Genomic DNA, 21,292 nt, shown 5'->3' on the forward strand with positions numbered 1-21,292 from the left:
ATTACTCAACATGCAGTGTATTTACTTTTTCATTTATTATCAATAAAAATTTAAATTTGCGTGGAAAACACATTTTCGGTAAGTTTGATAAAATGGACAACATAGTGTATGTGCTTGAGCCAAAAGTTGGAAAATGTGGGATTTGTTGACTGGTAAGGGTAGTGAAATTTTGAGCAGGCCGGATTATACAAGTATTCAAAATATAAACAATAAGACAGCATTCCACTTGTCCGTCAGTTTCTTGTGTGCATTTTTCTGCATGCATTTTTGCCCACCATGCTTGTTCGTATACGGAAAAATGCGTATTTTTTACAGCAGCTAATATAATTGATTGACAAAACACACACAATGGGAAGATTTTTGCTACACCACTGTCATTTATTTTTCTGTATGCGAAAAACATATTTCAATAGATTCCCAGTTTAAATGTTTTTTTTCCTATGCAAAAAATACACATAACAAGTCTGAATGCTGCCTTACTGAATAAGTACTGTGCATGCAGTTCTATATTCTCCACATAGTTTTGCTGTACTTGGCAGATAAACAAAATGCCAGCTTTTTAAATTGATGGCAAAAAAAAAGTCATACCTTGTGGTAGGGACTGAACAGGAAGAGCTGACTGACTGGGCGGGATGGAAATAAGTCCCTGCCGTTGAAGATTGAGTAAATGTTGTTGTTGCTGCAGCTGTTGCATTTGGAGAAGTTGCTGTTGGAAGACAAGCTGCTGGGCTGCTAGCTGCTGCTGCTAAGAAATAAAACAAAGCCATGTATAATAGTAATAATAATAATAAATACATATATAGTTAATGTAATATAAAAAAAAATCTAAAAAGCTACACAGTGACATCAAAAAATGAACTAGTTTTATAAGCTATTTGCAACACTACAGATTCATCTGCACAAAAATGAGCACATGAAAGCTGCACAGTTGAAAATCTCTGGACTGGAGATCAGACAGGTGCAATTTATTATCTCCAGTGGTTTAATAAACACATTGACATAAGCTAAAAGTAGCACAGCACTGTAACTGTTCCTAACTGGCAGATGTGTCTTTCAAAGTATGCAAGTGTAATCCACAGCTGCCCAAGGGTATAGTCTCCAGTGATCTATTAGTAAATTGGGATGTACCCTTTATTCCAGTAGCCTGTTAGCACTCTCTTTTCTCTTGTTTGGAATACATTATGCCAGCACTGGATTCAAGTGAAAGAATTGCCCTATTATTAGAAAAGTATAACTCCCAATTTTGTGAGGCATTACAAGACAAACCAGGGTTCTTGGGACCCCAGAGAATATGGGATGGCAGTCACACTTCACAAAGAGACAAGCTGCTGTAGAAGACCTTTCCTTTTTAGTTTGGGGAAAAGAGAAACTTCTGATGCACTCACTGGAAAACAGACTGCATAATGGAGCAAGTAATGTGGATTGCCCAAAGCCTCAGGAGAAATAAGGGAACAATTTCTACGCTGTAGTTGATGCCTGTCTGAAATTCTATTCACAAATCCAAACAGAAACAAAACCTCAGGAGGTCAGAACTGTTTCCTGTAGGTTTGCATAATGGGCAGCTTAAAGACAATGTCTACAATACCTGCTGATCAATTTAACTACTTCAACATGTTATATTAGCATTATGCTTATATTTGATGCATTCTGCCGACAAGTGCAGGGTAGGCCTGAGAAGCCGGCTTGTCAGCTTGATTTATGAGCACATCAAACTGTAACTTTCTAATCGCCAGTCCAAATCTCCAGTAGCAGTTCATTAATCAGGGGCCCATGACTTTGAAATTTATGCTCAGCCATTTTTGAACAATAAGCCAACTTTGCATGCTTCTTGAACTGTATCATAAAAGGAGAAAAAAATCTTTCATTATATTTCATCAATTTTATAGTTGGGTGACAAAGTGATTTTTTTCTTCCAAAGGGAATCCTCGTAAAGTATTGTATACAGCTGAATACATTATATAGAAAAGTTCTGCGTTATTCATCTCCTTCATCTCCATGTATAACATTAAATTCTTGTTTAAATTCACAGATGAAGATTTTGTCAACAGATAACTGAACTGGAAAAGAAGGGGGGGGGGGGGTGAGGCAGTGCATGACTTGTTATAAAAACCTTTCTACTAATCTCAAAATAATTTACTCTTTTCAAAGTAAGTGAATCATTTTGGAGAGGTCTGTGCTTTTCATATGTTTGTATATATTGCTTTTGTGTAACAATATAAGAACATTGTCAAAATAACAAAATAGTAAAAAATGCAGCATTTTTAACTTGGCAAATGGTTGCACTCTTATAGAGCAACTCAAACATTTGTTTAGTAAAACAACTTACGTAGCAAAGCACTGAGAGAAAAGTTAAAGAGGATCTGTATTAACAAAAAATGCCCCTGGGGGGTACTCACCTCAGGGAGCCTCTGGATCCTATCGAAGCTTCCCCCGTCCTCCTGTGTCCCACGGTGGTTCGCTGCAGGCCCAGGAACGGCGGCCATGTAAATATTTACCTTCCTGGCTCCAACGCAGGCGAGTAGTGGCTCTTGGTTCCAAAATAGGCGGAAATAGCCGATCCCAGTTGGGTCCGCTCTACTGTGCAGGCGCAAGTCTCCTGTGCCTGCACAGTAGAGCAGACCCAACAGAGATCGGCTATTTCCGCCTATTTCCGAGCTGAGAGCCGAAACAGCGCCCCCGCTGGAACAGGGAAAGATAAATATTGCACAGCCTGACAAATTGTCGGCTGTGCTTTCTGTGGGCTGCAGCGAGACCAACGTGGGACAGAGGGAACAGAGTATCTATAAAAAACTATTTTTCGCTGAAATGAAGTAGACAACTGTAATTGGTGTTATTGTTATGGCTTACTGTCTCACATAGAGCATATAGAGCTGTGATCCCTGCACTTACTGCAAGTCTCCCATAGAGCACACAGAGCTGTGATCCCTGCACTTACTGCAAGTCTCCCATAGAGCACACAGAGCTGTGATCCCTGCACTTACTGCAAGTCTCCCATAGAGCACACAGAGGTGTGATCCCTGCACTTACTGCAAGTCTCCCATAGAGCACACAGAGCTGTGATCCCCGCACTCAGGGCCCGTTTCCACTATCGCGAATCTGCATGCGTTTCCTGCATGCAGATTCGCACAGCCAATACAAGTGGATGGGCTTGTTTCCACTTGTAAGTTTTGCTGTGCGTTTTTCTGTGCAGGATTTTTCTGCACGGCAGAGCCCTCAGAATTCGCCTGCGTGTGGAATGCAGGCGAATCGCACACAATGTATTTAATAGGGAAATCGCATGCGTTTTTCCCATGCGTTTTTTGCCGCGAATTCGCATAGGTACCAATGTAAATTCACACAGGCAGTGACATGGTTAAAATCGCATATACACTCACCTATGCGAATTCGCATGTGAATTCGCGGCAAAAACGCATGCGGAATCGCATCCGCATGCGATTTCATCAGTGGTGGAATCCAGGCGATTCCGCACCGCAATAGTGGAAACGAGCCCTTACTGCAAGTCTCCCATAGAGCACACAGAGCTGTGATCCCTGCACTTACTGCAAGTCTCCCATAGAGCACACAGAGCTGTGATCCCTGCACTTACTGCAAGTCTCCCATAGAGCACACAGAGCTGCATTTACTGCAAGTCTCCCATAGAGCACACCGAGCTGTGATCCCTGCACTTACTGCAAGACTCCCATAGAGCACACAGAGCTGTGATCCCTGCACTTACTGCAAGTCTCCCATAGAGCACACAGAGCTGCACTTACTGCAAGTCTCCCATAGAGCCCACAGAGCTGTGATCCCTGCACTTACTGCAAGTCTCCCATAGAGCACACAGAACTGTGATCCTTGCACTGTCCAGAATTATTAAGTACTATCAAAGCTACATTAATTTCAAATTTCCTCAAATCAATAATGAGTTTACAATGCATAACTGATTTTCCCCTGAAGACATCTGAGATCCCTACTTCTCTGTTATTCACATTCACCAAGCAACCAAAAATTAAAACCACCCAATATTGTATAGGTTACCCATGTGCTGCCTAAACACAGCTAACCTGTTGGTGCATTAACTCCATAACACTGCTGCAGGTGTCTGAGGCAATTGCAAGAGATCCTTTAAGTCCTGTAAGTTTGGGCCTCCATGGATTGGATCAGCCGCATGGTAATTTGGATGTAGGGAGATGCCTGAAGACTGCTCTGTCTGCTGTAGGAAATCTCTAGTAATATATTCCCCTACTGATTACCTATTTTTTCCTATAGCCTTGTGATTCAAACTCCGGCTATTGCCGGCACCCAAATCTGGCACATTTTGGTGCAGAGCAGGCACCAAAATGACCCGTCTTGCCCACAGGTGCACAGTTAGACTGAGATCTGGGAAATGTTGAGGCCAAAGAAGCTCTAAGGTTAATTTACACAAGTCCAGTAAAGTTGCCATGTGCAGGGAGCACGCAATAATTATACAGTTAATTATGCTGACAATGTAGGCATGTTGTGCAATTACCCATGTTACTTAGGTAATGTGAGCATTGTTAGAGTAACTCATGCTACGCAAGTCAGCATACACTAACATGTTGGAATAATTAAGGGGAAAATTGCTGTGTGCTCAATGGTGTTTGGCAACTTTACCAAAGTTTTGTGCCTATGCCCACATGGCACATCCATAAAAATGTCACTGATTCATCAGTAGTCTTTCACTTCCACAATGCCTGCTGTTTTGGGGATAATAACTGTTTAGGCATCAAAATGTGACCCTTATCAAAGTTGCTCAGATCCTTACGCCTACTCTCCTTTTCCAACCAATATGTCAAGGCAGTGAATTCACTGCCTATCAGCTTCTCCTGTCCACTGGCCAGGTGCTTAGGGCCTGAGAGCAAGGATGCAGTTATGTTCGCTTTTCAGTTACACGTCAATGTTACAGATGCAGACAGAAGCAGATACAACTGCGTTAGTGGGCTCAGGCCCTTACTAGCATTTGTCACGGGTGGTGGAGAGGTGGCCCCCCAATGGAGCTGCATCTAAGCTTTGCAGTTGCTGTACTCAGAAGCAACACGTGACTTTTTTATTGATGGACAACGCCATACATGTCAAATATGACATGCACAGTGTTAACAAACACTGCCATTTGACTGCATGTAATTGCAGTCAAAAGGCCCTTGTGGCCAGCAGCAGAGACACTGAACTGCTCGACAAACGAGCAGTTAAGCCGCCTGTGCAAAATAAGCCTTAGTTTATTATAAAAAAAAATGTGAGCACCTGCATGAGACCGAAATAGCACAACAAGTTTACTAAACTTTCAGCAATCCCCATTGTATCAATACTCCATTTCTATCTTCCACTGAGAGATGAACGACTTACCTTATGAAATAAGAACTAGCTACTATAGGAAATAAGAACTATTTTTTTTTCAAAGTCTGACTTAACAATAACTTCATATTAAATGTATGCAAAATGTTTTATTACACTGACCTCTTTTGCTTGTTTTCCTGGGTGTGTCTGTGGTGGCTGTTGTTGTTGCTGAGTTTGTTGTTGTTGTTGCTGCTGCTGCTGTTGCTGCTGTTGTTGTTGCTGCTGCTGTTGCTGTTGTTGTTGTTGCTGCTGCTGTTGCTGTTGCTGCTGCAAAAGCTGAAGATGTAACTGCTCTTGCTGTTTCTTGTAAAACTCTTGCAGTTGTTGCTGAATAAACCATTTTGACTTTAATAAATAAAGGCAAACGTTTCATACAGTACATATAACCTAACTTTCCTACCCTGAATTGGGGTTTTAAGTGGTAGCTGATTTTAATAATGACCTAAATAGAAAACAGCTCTATATTATCAAGACAGATGCTTTGTGTTGCCTGAACAGGCATGTATATGCTATGTACAAATTACAATTGTGTTATCAATTATCAAGTGACATAAAACAGCAAGAAGCTAGTAAAAGCCTGGGGCCAAAGCCAAATCACATCTTCACCTATCTTCTACTGTCAAGAAGCTGCATCCTACAACCACACTGTAAACAAAACAACTTTTCCTTGTACGTGAGGAAAATATCCTAGAAAATAAGCCACTGTTTGACATTGAAGAGGAAATGGTGTTAATTAAGTTGTAGGTTCCACCTTTAGTGTTTTATTACCCATTCCTCAACATAAGCTAAATGTTATTACAGAAGCATCTATAGAGTGCCACTGCGCATATAATTGGTTTTCATTTAAATAAAAAATATATTAAAATGAGGATTGATCTAATAAATAATGTTATATACCTGCTTAGTTAATTTTAGCTTAGTTTAAAATATTGCCAAAAATTCTGGTATATGACTCACTTAGTCAAGATCAAAGAGCACCTTCAGAGTAAATTACACATTCAATCGTTAGTCTTCTAATATAAAGTTATAACAATCTGCTGGGTCTTTTTTTCTGAAACCCTCCCAGTGTCTCAAGTCGCTGACTTCCAAAAGGTACCCTGCCCCCTTGCAGAAAACAGCTTTAGTGTATTCTATACACTAGATAAAGGGCCAAGGCCCTTTTCTGCAAGGGGCGAGGCTACACACCAGAAGCAAATTGTATGCGTCCTAGAACTAGGCCAATAAAACTTTACAGGAAGCGCATTTGATTGGACCAATTAGAAGCGGCTTAAAATTAGCAGTAAATTTAAATGTAAGACAGAATTATTAGCATCTCATTGACAATTTTCTAGTACTTAAGTACTGCTTTGAAATAAGGTATGGGAGGAGAACATGCACAATGAGGCAGTAGGGAAGAAATACATTTGATGCAATAGCAACCACAGTTTTCAAGTTAGTAAGCTAACTGCAATGTGTGTTAAAACTATCAGTATGAAAAAGTGATGTTTTATACTGCACATATTGAACGTGGCATGGTATATCAATATGAAATGAGAGTAAAATCAACATTACAAGTATATTGTATTACTGTTCAGGGCCTTAAGCTAAGCACATTTAGATGTACACCAACACTTTTAAGACATTCATACTTAATAGATGCTATTTATCAGGGGCTACAAACGTAATAAAAATATAATTTTTCAGATCAAATTTGAAAGAATATTAGGAAATAGTCCAGGGCAGAGTTTATTTTGATACAATGCCATTTTTGAATAGCAGAAAAAGGGGATTTAGAAATCAAGCTACACTGCTGTAGTAAATCTATCACACAGTGTATGGTTTGCATTATTTTGTGTGCAGCAGAAATGTTAAATGCCCCCCACACTTTAGTGCATATTTTTTCCCCAAAATACTCCAGCTTTAGAGTACATGCCACCTGAATACTCTAAATGAGTTTGACTTTGGCTAGCTACAGAACAGCGGTTATTGCCTGACATCACATTTTTTTTTTATTAATTGTACCATATTTGAATATATTGCTGTATAACTTAAAAACAGGGGCGTAACAATAGACCCTGCAAAGGTTGCCACCGCAAGGGGGCCCGTGGGGGGAAAAGTTTGAGAGACTGACAACTAAGGGCATGGAGAGAAAACATACTCTGTTCTTGTACCATTGTTATATTGACTGCATGTGTCCACCACACAGATAAGGAATCATACACACTTTGGAATTTGTTCACTGTCCCTGCTCCCTAGGGTTCATAAAACATCTGTCTCACACTGCAGCACATTTCTGATGACTTCATGTACAATGTTACAAACAAAGGAGTCTCAGGTTGAAAAAAAGTTGTAGACGGGCCCCTTAATCCCTCAGAAGAGATTCCTAGATTCTTATCACTCACAGGCTAGTGACCTTAAGGTGTCTGATTACTGACACAGTGGAGTGGGTAAGATTGATGTCTGACTGTCGCCGCCTCATTGAGAGCTTGTTGTCTCATACTGAGTCCAAGATACTATAATAACAGTATCAATCAGTGACATTCTGAATGTTTTGCCAAAGTTACAGTGAATACTATATCTTATGTTCAGCATGTCATTATTGTTCCTCCATATAGCATGTGCTCTCATGTAGTAAAATAATAAGGCTGTGTGTGTATATGTATGTACTGGGAGCAGAGCTGCAATGAGGGACTTGTCAGCTGCAAGGGGCTGGAGGAAGCCCCGGGTAAGTAGATCTGGGGGTAGCATAGATTGCTTGACATTTCCTTCAAGTTTAAGTGTTTTTATCTGCATGGGGAAAACACATTGGTCCTCAGTTTTCCTGTGCAGAAAGCAAGGAAGGTGGGGGTGGCCCCATTCAAAGTTTCGCAGAGAGGCCCAGTGATGTCTAGTTACATCCTTGCTTAAAAATCCAAGTTCTTATTTTGTCCTGCAGTAAAGAAAATGGAAAAAAAAATCTGATATAGTTGGGGGTGTTTTCTATGATGCATACATTTGAAAACAGCGCAGGATACAGCCGGGCCATGTTAATTACTATTCCCCCTCCAGGCCGCCATGGATGGTGGGGAATAATTTAATTCGGCTTCCAGCGATTGCTGGAGGTCGAATTATTGTGCTTTTTAAGCAACTTCGGCGCCGTCTTCTAACGGCACCGACGTTACTCACTGAGCGCTGTGTGATGTGATTCCTATAATAATCTATGATGGAGCCGGCTGTGCCCAAACCTAGCAGTGCCCAAATCTAGCAGTGCTGAAAAGCACTGCTCCATGTTTTCTATGATATCCTGCCTGAGAGTCTCTATAGAAGGATGTTAGAAACCTTAAGTATCTGTCTACATTACTAGGGCTAAAGCTTTATGGAGGCATATAGCATCCTTGCAATGCTCCTTGAAATGCATGCAAAAATATCTCCTCATAACATCTGTGGAAGTACGCACTATTTTTTTAGGTCTCTGCCTTACAAGATTCTGAAAAATAGGTGAATGTAAAGGTAAGTTTGTAACTTCACTTATCCCTTAAGAGTTCTGTTATCACATCTGGGACTTGATTCACTTATAATGATTGCAAGTGTTAAAGGCTATTGACTGTCTATGGTGGAATTTGAGCATAAGTGGCCATTTCCTCAGTTGTGTTGGAGTAGTTGCTCCCACATCTCCTGGGCAGAAGGTAGTGTTGAGTCTCTTGTCCTTGGCATGGAAAAGTAGACTTTACAAGAGGGCAGAAATCTTTACTCCTCTTGTAGAGTCTCCTCATATCATCAACTGTATTGCCTGATGTTTTAACTTTATTGTTCTATGTACATTACTTTTTACTAATCGAAAAACACTGTAGTCGCTGAAACAACCATATCTCTCTTTTTCTGTATGAACCGGTTTAGGGGAAAAAAAAGAGCTTCCAGCAATATTAAATAGGATAAGAGGTGCCTCAAAGTGGTAGTGTATTTACATAGTGAACACAAAGTTATTGCACACTGTCTTTTTATCAAGCAATAAATCACTGTTTGTGAACACAAGCTTAATGCTGGGTACACACTATGAGATTTCCTGGTCGATTTACTGTCAGATCGATTATTTCCAACATGTTCGATTTGCTTTCCAAACGTTTTCCGAGGATTTTCTGATCGATTCCTATTAAAGTGCATGGAAATCGATCGGAAAATGCTCAGAAACGATCGAAAAGCAAATCTGACATGTTGGAAATAATTGATCTGACAGTAAATCGACCAGAAAATCTCATAGTGTGTACCCAGCATAAGGTGGCCATACACTGGTCGTTTTGCCATCAGATTGTATGGCTGCCTTTACTGCAAACAGATTGTGAATCGATTTCAGCATGAAACCGATCACAATCTTTGAAGCTGCCGCTGCCCCCTTCCCCCGCATACATTACCTGATCTGGCCGACGCGTGTCCCCGCTCTCTCCGCGGTCACTTCTCCGTGCTTGGCTCCAGCTTCACTGAACTTCCTGTCCGGGGAAGTTTAAACAGTAGAGGGCGCTCAACTGTTTAAACTTCCTGCCAAGACAGGAAGTTCAGTGAAGCTGAAGCCGAGCACGGACAAGTGACCGCGGAGAGAGCGGGACACATGCTGGCCGGAGCAGGTAAAGTATTGCCGCTGTATTGCATCGGTCATCGGACATTCGAATGCCGCTATCGACACACTCCCGACCCACCGGCGATCGAGCGAAATCTTATGCACGGACGGATCGACGGGAACGATTGATTTTGGATGGAAATCGATCATTCTGTCAGTGTGTGCGTGACGATTTCACAGCAGATTCGATCACAGTGATCGAATCTGCTGTATATCGGCGGGAAAATCGTTAGGTGTATGGGCCCCTTTAGACAACTTTCTGTAGGTAAGCCACTTCTTTTAATTTTACTATATAAATACACTACCACTATGGTGTAGGATATCTCAGAAATGAGTAATTCAAATAAACGGGATGCTCACAACCCAAAGTTGCTGAACAGCAACCACTTTTAGCGCATGTGAGGAATGCCCGTCCTGCACTCGGGTAATTGGAAGTTCCCTCTGTGGATGGTCGCTTTCTCTAAAAAAAGGTAAAGACCGCGGTCCATACCCAGGGAGGGTAGTACAACAGTAGACAGACACAGAATATTTATATTGCGTTTTTCTCCTGGCGGACTCAAAGCACCAGAGCTGCAGCCACTAGGGTGTGCTCTATAGGCAGTAGCAGTGTTGGGCAAGACTCCCTAACACTGCTACTGCCTATAGAGCACATCCTAGTGGCTGCAGCTGTCGCGCTTTGAGTCCGCCAGGAGAAAAGAGCAATATAAATGTTCTGTGTCTGTCTACTGTTGTACTACCCTCCCTGGGTATGGACCGCGGTCTTTACCTTTTTTTAGAGAAAGCGACTATCCACAGAGGGAACTTCCAATTACCCGAGTGCAGGACGGGCATTCCTCACATGCGCTAAAGGTGGTTGCTGTTCAGCAATTTTGGGTTGTGAGTATCCCGTTCCTTTTGCCATTTGAATTACTCATTTCTGAAATGTATTACACCATATTGGGCTCCTGCCTTTCTCTTGATCTTTTTTCCATCCCCTTCCAGCAATATATTCATTTTGGTAGCTTTAGTTGGTATGCAAACAATGTATGATATTAATCAAAGTGGGATAAAAATCTGACATAACATTCAATAAAAATTGTTTTCCTACTTTTTATTACCCAAACAGTTATCATATTTGCTTTTGTGGACTGGTAATATTGTCTTTCTACAACTTACAAATTTCCAAAGTACAGTTTATCTGCTTTAAAAGCCGCCATTGCACTGTATTGCATAGCTGCTGTATTTATATAATAACATCTATCTAGCGATTACTTCTCAAGTCTCTCTGCTTCTCATCTCCATACAGCTCAGTTTCAGCATTTTGCTAATGTTTAATAAATGTATCTGACAAAGAAATGTAAACAAAAATAATGTTATCACCGTTTTCTTTGGATGCTGCCAGAAGCTGCCAACAGAAGCAAGGAGCTTTCCTTCTGCTACAAAAATGTTTTGTGGCAATAGATTTTATTTTGTAAATCTTTTAGAGCAATAAGAAAATGCTGAGTTTTATACCACTTTAAATAACTGAATTATTACCATGGACTGACAGTGAATTTCCAAAGATACAGTACACTGACTCATGCAGTGTAGGTTTCCAGGGAATCTATACACCACAGTTATAATGCAGGGCCACAAAAAGCGCAATCCACAGATGGAGGCATTGCACTGTGTGAATAAATTGAGGTTTGGCATGCAGGAACTTTGTATAGATAAAATTAAGGCTCGGCAGATTTGAACATCAAGATTCCTATTATTTACAAATGCATAGAATTGTGTGGTTTAACAGCATCAGCAACAAGTATACACAACACATTTTCCTTTGTATTTACGCTATACTTGCTCTCTAATCTCATTTTAGAGAAAAAAAAAATCCTCTGACTTGTACTTTACCTTTTACTCCATATACATTCACTCCTCATAAATCTTTGCTATGGCACTTTTTAATATTACGAAAAAAACTGTTCTATTATTTTTCCACTTAATGCAAAAGCTGGGAATTTTTCCTATCCGCCTTTACCTTATTATGACTAAAACAAGCAGTAACGTGTTATATATCATAAAACAACAATCTTCTGCAACTCTCTTTGACACTTTGTATGCTTTGACAAGTCTAGAAATGTAATGTTCTGTTTCAGATGACAATGTAAACAATCACCTGACAGCACATTATTTTTCCGTGTGTGATATACACAGCTATAAAAGGTGAAGACGAGATAAACATGACAGAGGGCTTATGCAATCCTAACAATCAAGTGCTCAGGAAAAAAATTAACTGTTGAAGGAAGGTAACCAACATTACCTGCTGTAACATAACGGCTTGTTGCTGCTGGAGGAGTGCCTGGAGCTGCTGTGGAGACAATACTTGCTGCTGTAGTATCTGTTGCATCTGCTGAGGGGTGATCACCTGGGGAGTCATCATGGCCACTGAAACAGGCACCTGCCATAAAGAAAGAGAAACATCACAGCTATGCTCAGTTGAAAGGCATTGATTGCTTATGGCTGCATGGGTTTCATTGACATTGATTATACTCTTCTCCACTGCTCAGCCTCAGTGTATGTATATGTCATGCTCCCACAGAGAGATGCTTATTCTACATAATTATTGGAGAGCAGTTTAAAAAGGTTGCAAAAGCGTATTCATTTTCTCAGACAGATTGTCTCAATAATACTTCAAATGCCGAGCAGGAGACCACTATCCTGCCGCACTGATGAACTCCAGGGCAAAACTGTCTGTATTGTAGGTGGGACGGAGCACACGATAACATCCCAATGGGTAAAACAGTCACTGAAAGAACGGTTACATGCTATTTCCAGATTCTTCACACCGGCAGTTTGCATTGATCTTGTCAGTAGTAGAAAAGTTGGATGTTCTTATAATAATTCAAGGGAATAATGTCTGTATTTTCCATGCCCCGTGACAGCTATTAAAGGCAACCTGTTGGGACAGATATATGAGAGCTGATACTCTTTTTAAAGGTGCAAGTTCTGGGATGTTAGTGCTTACTGATTCACTGTTGTGGAAAAAAGCATGTGAGAGTGAGTGCATTCATATGCAACATCACTGTCCTAGGTAAGAGAAGAATGACTGTCATAGAGGTAGGACCCTGAAAGCCACAGCACAGGGACATATTGATTTATATGTGCATGTATTAGCAATGTCATTTATTTTTGAAAAAAAAGGGCGGGGGTGGTGTTTGTCAATAAAAACAGATGCTTTTTGCACCACTACATTGCTGATGAGTTCCTTACTAAAGATGCCCGATCTGCTGCACACCTCATCATCACTCAAGGTGCCGACTAATTATACAATCTTATCACTTCTATATAATGCGAGGCAATATTTACAGTATCCACGCAAAGTATATTCACTCAGTTTACCTTTATACTACGTAGACTATCATTGATGGGCTTCTTTCGTCAGAGATTAAAAAAACAAAAATACAAAACTCTAGCAAGGAATATGTCAGTTAAAGGATACCTGAAGTTAGTGGTATAGGGAGGCTGTCATATTTATTTCCATTGTCTGGCTACCCTGCTGATCCTCTGCTTCTATTACTTTTAGCCATTGACCCTGAAAAAGCACGGAGCAGATCAGGGGCTTGATTCACAAAGCGGTGCTAACATACTTAGCACGTCTACAGTCTTTAGACGCGCTAACCAGGGTGCTAAGTAGGTTAGCACCGGATTTCTCAATCAGATCGCGCGCTAACTTTGCGCGCAAAGTTTTATGCGCGCTAAGTCCCATAGGCTTTAATGGGCACTTCGCGCGTAAAGTTTTACGCGCATAAAGTTTTGCGCGCGTAAAGTTTTATGCGCGAAAAACTTGTTTAGACGTGCTAAGGGTGTTTTCACAGGCGTGCTAACAGTTAGCACCGCTTTGTGAATCAAGCCCCAGGTGTTTCTGACATTATTGTCAGATCTGACAAGATTAGATGCATGCTTGTTTCTGGTGTGACACTACTGCAGCCAAATAGAGCAGCAGGGCTGACAGGCAACTAGTATTGTTTAAAAGGGAATACACATGCCAGCCTCTATATACTCGCTATAGGATTCCTTCAAATGCTTTACATAGGTTGTTATTTTCTACTTCTAAGGAAATCAGAGATGAACGCTTTGGCACTAAAACTCCATACAAAACACAGTTCATCAGAAAAGCATATTATTTAATGGGCAGTGTGTAAAATTATTTTTATTATTGATTTATATAGCGCCAGCATCTTCCGCAGCGCTGTACAATAGCATACAGGGTATAACAATACAAAGCATACAATGCAAACAGTTGATACAAGACAAGAGGGTATAACAGCGAATGCAGTGAACAAATTAACAACATATTTTACACAGGGGTGGGGGTATGTACACCCATTACATTAGAGACGAAAGGGAAGAGAGCCCTGGCCAAAAGGCCTCACAGTCTAAACATTTAAGGTATAGGACAGTAGGTAAAGGGAAGCTGTGTGTGGAGTGGTAGAAATGGTGGTTAGTGGGAGGTGTCCTAGGTAGGACAGTATGCTTGCCTGAAGAGGTGAGTTTTCAGATTGCGCCTAAAAATATTAAGTGTGGATGAGTGGTGGATGTGTTGAGGGAGAGTGTTCCAGAGGAGGGGAGAGGATCGGGCGAAGTCTTGTAAGCGGGAGTGGGAAGAGGTGATCAGGGAAGAAGACAGAAGGATATAGTTAGCAGAGCGGAGATTGCGTGTAGGATGGTATCTGGAAATAAGTTGATTAAGATAGGAAGGAGCTATGAAATCACCATTACTAAAAACCTCTTACGACTGACTAATATAGATAAAAAAAAAGTTTTTCAATATACCCTTACCACTGGCGCAACAATAGGGCCTGCAGCCCCTACACCCGCAGGGAGGCCCGCCCCCCCTCAGGGCATGCTTGGGGCCGTTTTGGGGGGCTGGAGGGGTTGCAGCATGAGGGGAAAGCCATGCTGCACTTCGGCGGGGAGGGGAGATGCCCCCCCTCACCTCAGGCTCTTCCATCTGCCCCCCCCCCCGCTCAGCATCAATACATTTGTCTGTGCAGCGGCGGGCAGCCGCAGATACATATCTTCCGTGCGCTCCAGCATGGATGTTTCCCCCTCTAGTATCTGACGCGACTTCCTGTTTATACAGGAAGTCGCGTCAGAGGCTAGAGAGAGGAACGTCCACGCTGGAGAGCACGGAAGGTATGTATCTGCCGCTGCACAGACAAACGTATTGATGCTGGAGGGGAGCGCAGAGGGGAGAGAGCCCGAGGTGGCCCCCTCCCAGCCGAAGTGCAGCATGGCTTTCCCCTCATGCTGAGACCCCTCCAGCCCCCCAAAACTGCCCTGAGCGGGCCCCAGGGAGGGGGGCACTCAGACTTTCTGCAGGGGGGCTTGGTGGGACCTAGTTACGCCCCTGACCCTTGCATTAGCAGATCCTCCCATCTCATCACAGCTCTCTGTGATGCTACAAATATACAGAACAGGAAAGCAGAGCCAGAAGGAGGCAGGCTTGGGCTTGAAAATACTTCAGAGAAGACAGACTCAGCTATAATGATTCCTGAGCAAAGCCAGACTGAAGGCTCAGTCAGGGATTTTATCAGGGCTGATAACAAGCAGGCTGAGCAGTGAAGGATGAAACAGAAAGCCGGGTAGGTGTTCACTCTAATGTTCCCACTGATATATATGGTAAAATACATGAGGATGCTTCGTCTCTGGTTCACTTTAAGGATGAATGCTAAAAATTGGAATGCTGAATGGCAGTTATCATGCCGTATCCCACCGCAACCCAAACCTTTTCAGGTAGGGTAGTCAGATCATTCAAACATGAATTCTATTAAGTTCCAATGAGACCTACTTATAAAGAGCTTTGGATCACTATTAATTGCTTAAATTGAAAGTCCACTCCTGCCGAGGAAAAGGCAATCCCTTCAGTGCCACATTGCACAGATAATAGCAAGCCTTATTTCAGCTTGCTTACATGCATGTAAACACACTTATTACATTGGGTTCCATTGGGTTCCTAACAGACAGCTGATTTGTGTCCAAATCAATGACAGCAAACGGATAAGTCCAGGTGTGAAAATGGAAAGCAGTTGTACAAATGGAACTTGAATTAGAGTGTTATTATTTTTGAGGACGTTGGACCCTACTCAGTTTTCTTCCAGAAGATACATTTTCACCTTATCTACAAAATACAAACAGACACAGAACATTTATATTGCGCTTTTCTCCTGGCGGACTCAAAGCGCCAGAGCTGCAGCCACTAGGACGCGCTCTATAGGCAGTAGCAGTGTTGGGGAGACTTGCCCAAGGTCTCCTACTGAATAGGTGCTGGCTTACTGAACAGGCAGAGCCGAGATTCAAACCCAGGTCTACTGTGTTAGAGACAGAGCCCATAACCATTACACTATCCAGCCACTACTTTTCCAGTACCTGGCAATTGAAAAAGTACTAAAAAGTAGGTAAAGAAGTAATAACAAACTTAGTTTGTGCATTGTGTTGCTTGCTGGGGACGTAACAGTTGTTTTATTGATTAGGTGTGAAAACACCTCCTGTGAGAAGATTCTGGAGCATTGTTAACTGAATAGGGGCCATTGACCTAAAAAAATAGCCATGATGAATGGAGATAAGGTGATCTGACTTTACTGGCTGTGTGTTAGTCCTATGGATGTGGCTTAGGAAGCATTGGATCCAAAAGATCAGTTTAAGAGTCAGATCATAAAGAGCCTTTAATGGAGGTCAGCAATGGAAGCCTACATAAATATCTCAACACAGGTTTCCTTTAATGGTGCCTTTTACCTACGTACTTATTTTACAACAAAATGCCTTAGGCAAGATAGTGGAATACCACAAACAGCTACCCTCTGGCTATACAGACATGCTTCAAAGAACAGCGTACTCTGGTCTTATCCATTTTAGTATTGGAAAAAATATTTAGTAGAATTTTCTAAACTATACATAAAAAATAAATATCAGCATGTAACAAACAATTTAAGCACCATTAAAAAATAACAAATGCTACAAAATTATAATTTCAATCCATGCAAGACACATTGATCCAATAATAATATTGGAGAAAATAGAGATTTCATGTGCAGTGATCTACAGAAACAGATATTTGAGGTTGGACAAAACACTATGTCATTATTTCTGAAATGTATTGAAAGGCCCAGTAACATATGTTAGCTGATTTATGGTCAAAAATAAATATGATGCAATAAAAAGTGCAACTTACAATTAGTTGCCTAGTGTTTAAGCATTCTGCTGCCAAAAATGAAGCATCTGTTTACAGCACTCTGTGTTCTAATCCAACTCAGATGAGAGGAAATACAGCAGTGAGCTGGACAAATCTGTTCCGGTTTTTATGAAAGGCAGAGCTGCTCGCCTCACATGACAAGTGAAGAAGCAAACAAAACACTCTGGACACAGATACTATGACCTTTATCAATTGGACTTAAAGCTATGGTCATCAAAGCAAACGCACATCCGGGGAATGTCACTAAAATGTGGTTCGGACATGAACCGATTTGCATTAGGGCAATGCAGATAATACATACCATATGTAAATAAAAAACAACATAAAAGCTATGTTTTAATTCAATAAGGAAATACACAACCTAATGTAACTTACTTATTTATATAGGTTGGCATATAGCTGGTAATGACTAGTAATGCTTCTTTTGAGACCCCTTTTACACTTGCCCTGCAAGTGTGCATTGCGACACCCTGTTGTACCGCTGGGTAAAACATCGCGAAGGCAAGGCAGTGGGATCTAGTACACTTACTGCATCACATTGCACCGGAAGGTCCCGATCGGCCGTCGCAAAGTCAAAGTCAATGGACTCAGAAAAATTAAATATGTTGGCATCAGCCTCTTATTTAAACAAGATTAAAACATTTCTCCAACCTTTTTGTCCTATGATGTTTTAATCTTACTTAAATAAAGAGAGTTATTTTTACTGAAGCTGTGCCAGATCCTTTGTGGAGTTTGGACGTTTGACCTGTTGTACACATTTGTGATCCTCGGCATTCTAAACGACACCTCGTCATTTGAGTGTTGTTTCTATCCATTTTAGAAACTTGGTAATGTATAACATTCCACTGCCACCGCTCTGCTTTAAACTCTGCATTTGCTGAAAGGGGCTGGCCTCCTTAGTTCTAGCCCCACCCTCTCCCAATGATAATAAGGGTTTGCAAGGGCTAATTTTATGTCCCTGGTGTAAGTTGTGATGCAATTTATTTTACATTTTTAAGCCACGAGGATAAATGACTACGATGTATGACAATTGTGTCTTCATTCAAACAGGATATAGAAGTCAAGGCAAATTCAATTGGATGCATCACACTCCTGACCACTTCCTGACCTCTGCATAGGGAGGAAGTTTGGTAGGAGGTCCACTTACTCTTGTGGATCAGCACAGAACAGTCATGTTTTCAGTAACCTGGCATGTAGGTAAAATGACACGTTATAGTGGCATTAAAATCTACCAATATGTGTGTGACATTAGAATTTATTCGTTACATTAGAATGTATCCTACGTGGGAGATTAGGGAAGTGTGACGTGCTCAGTAATGAATGCAAATGCTTATGAAGACAGTAAAATTCTTCATTCTCACCACAAAGAGGAGTTGATTTATACATTTGCCGTGAACATTAATTTGCATCTACCACTCTACCATGCTCAGGAAAATATTAACGCAGGAAATTCTACTTCACACAATGGGATGTTCAGTGTAGCAGCATTGTGTAAGTGGACTTTTTGTGCACTTGCAGCCCCTTCTCCAGCTTTGAATGTTATTACACTTTTAGTTACCTAAATTATATTCGACTAAAAGTAGAAATAAATACCTTTATTTTAAAGAGAATCTGTATTGTTAAAATCGCTCAAAAGTAAACATACCAGTGCTTTAGGGGACATCTCCTATTACCCTCTGTCACAATTTCGCAGCTCCCCGCCACATTAAAAGTGGTTAAAAACAGTTTTAAAAAGTTTGTTTGTAAACAAACAAAATGGCCACCAAAACAGGAAGTAGGTTGATGTACAATATGTCCACACATAGAAAATACATCCATACATAAGCAGGCTGTATACAGCATTCCTTTTGAATCTCAAGAGATCATTTGTGTGTTTTTTTCCCCCATGCACTGAAGTTTCAGGCTGCTCTTTTCTTCCTGCAAACAGCTTTGTCCTTTGTAATTCCTCAGTATGTGAAAGCCCAGCCAGCTCAGAGGAAGATTTATCCAGCTGATTAGAGCAGCTTCTCTCTTCTCTCTTATCTAAATAACACACAGGCAGTGTGCATAGAGGGGCCAGGAAAGGTGAGTTCATAGCAGAACCACAACACTGAAGAACTTGGCAGCCTTCCAGACACAGGCCGACAAGTCTGACAGGGGAAAGATACATTGATTTATTACAGAGACTGTCATAGTAGAAAGTGCTGCAGTTAGCCAGAACACATTATAATAGCTTTTGGAACTTGTAGGATGATAAAAAACAGGATGCAATTTTTGTTACGGAGTCTCTTTAAGAAATCAATGGCTGTCACATGACCACCAGTGCTTCTTTTTGTCCAGCAATGATGATATATTACAAGCGCCTAATCCAAACTTCTGCCTCTATGCCTGCCAGACCACCTTCCTCCATAGACTACAGGCCTGCGCCCTCAAGTAGAGCATGAAGCACTCCAATAGTGAATAACATGAAATCTCACACAACTCTTATGCAGACAGGTGAGGGATCAACTGTTCAGCTAAGGCAGGACCCTGATCCATATGCAGTATGAACTCTTAGGCAGGACTGGCATGGCAGGACTAATTGATAGGACTTGAGTTGACTGGCAAGACTGACAGGACTGGGGTGGCAAGACCTGACAGACAAGACTGATGTGACAGGACTGACTAGGGAATGGCGTGCAAACACGCCGGGGCTGCAACAAAGATGCAACAGCACTGGAGGCTGTATGGTCAGGGTGCAAATAACCTGACCTTCATGCCAGTACTAAAGCCACGCCCCCCACCACAGGCACAAAAGAGTTAGGGGTGCATGCCTAGTAGGATGCGGCTGCCTAAGCATGCCGGTCATGGAAGTTCGCTGACACTGTGCCCTCCGATTGACGAGGAGCCTCTGCTGGAACATGAAGTAAGTGCGTTTTTGTGCTGTGGGCAAAAAACTACTGGCTGTGGTGATTATTTTATAATACCAGTAAAATTTTACAAGGATTTGGTTAATGAACCATCTTATGTTCATGCTACAATGTGGACATAACCCAGTGCACACGCTGCACATTAAACCGCTCACGCTATTTTGATAGCATAAGCAACAGCTATGTCGCGCACACATTTTCACACACATTGGCCTTGATTCATAAAAAAGTGTTCAGTGATGTAAATCAGTGCGGGGAGACTCCGCGCTCGGTATATCAGACTTCTGGGTGGTCACTCATAAAATGTTGCCAGTTGCGATAGCAGAGCGGAGATTTCCCGCTGTAGGCAGGCGGTAGGCTGTCGGGAGCCTTGCGGAAACAGAGGGGCTGGCTGAGTTCCTCAGTGCGCTGCTCTCTCTGCTGCTGCTTGGGAGGTCTGTCCCATTGACTTACATGTACTCCGCACGCTTATCGCTACATACGAGCAAGCGGTATTTCCCGTCCGCATACCGCTTGCTCTAATTTTTATGAATGGACATTGTTACATTTCCGCCTAGAATCGCCGCATAAGGCGGTGATTTATCACTCTGCTCCGGAATGTCAGCTCCGCATGCGGAAACAGCCTTTATGAATACACATTTTGTTCAGTGTTCGGTAAAATCGGCTGTTTTCAGCATTTCCGCATGCGGGAATGCTTTATGAATCGAGGCCATTATCCAGGAACATGGTGTAGCGTGTTTTTTAGGAGAATGTGGTCTGTTACATTGTGAAGGCTTGAACATGCCCATATAACTTTATGGATAGTGCGTTCATATGCGTCAACACAGCAAAACGCAATGAGCACAGTGTGAACTCACCCTTACGCTGGCGTAAAGCAGTAAGAAAGTCATCCATGCTCATGTAACAGTGCTGACTAAACACACTCTAACAGAGTTAAATCAGGCAAAGTTTGTGTCTCATTTAGTATTGTGGCAATGGCAATTTTTGTTCTTCTAAGGATTCGGCCACTGCATTATAACATTATAATAAACATACTGACTCTATTAAACCATATTAAATAGCATATGGAACTTGTTTTTGTTTGAAACATTCACATACAAATGGGAAAAGAGAACCCTATAACACTGTTTATTTAGCCATTTTTACTCAAGTGTTTAAACTGATTTCCTGCAAACCACAGTTCTCAACTACTGTTTAAGACTGTGCATCAATTAGATATTTCTATTTAATTAGTTTAATATTCCTGAGTGCTAATTATGTAATGAAAAGATATTTACTGGAATCAAACGG

The 21,292-nt window shown here is 41.5% G+C and overlaps 1 protein-coding gene across 20 annotated transcripts in view; it reads right to left on the reverse strand.

The window, feature by feature from the left end:
- Positions 1 to 21,292, reverse strand: part of FOXP2 (forkhead box P2) — a 314,143-nt gene that overhangs the window by 116,667 nt on the left and 176,184 nt on the right. For 11 of the 20 annotated variants that reach the window (XM_068276462.1, XM_068276460.1, XM_068276465.1 and 8 more), the window contains 3 exons: positions 12,183 to 12,320; positions 5,455 to 5,661; positions 589 to 745 (listed from right to left, as the gene is read on the reverse strand). In XM_068276462.1, coding sequence (XP_068132563.1) covers positions 589 to 745; positions 5,455 to 5,661; positions 12,183 to 12,320 — 502 coding nt within the window. The remainder of the gene's footprint in view (positions 1 to 588; positions 746 to 5,454; positions 5,662 to 12,182; positions 12,321 to 21,292) is intronic. The other 9 variants (XM_068276466.1, XM_068276476.1, XM_068276471.1 and 6 more) reach the window with 4 other exon arrangements.

The sequence above is a fragment of the Hyperolius riggenbachi genome, chromosome 3 (genome assembly GCF_040937935.1).
Source record: "Hyperolius riggenbachi isolate aHypRig1 chromosome 3, aHypRig1.pri, whole genome shotgun sequence".
In the NCBI taxonomy this organism is placed as follows: Eukaryota; Metazoa; Chordata; class Amphibia; order Anura; family Hyperoliidae; genus Hyperolius; species Hyperolius riggenbachi.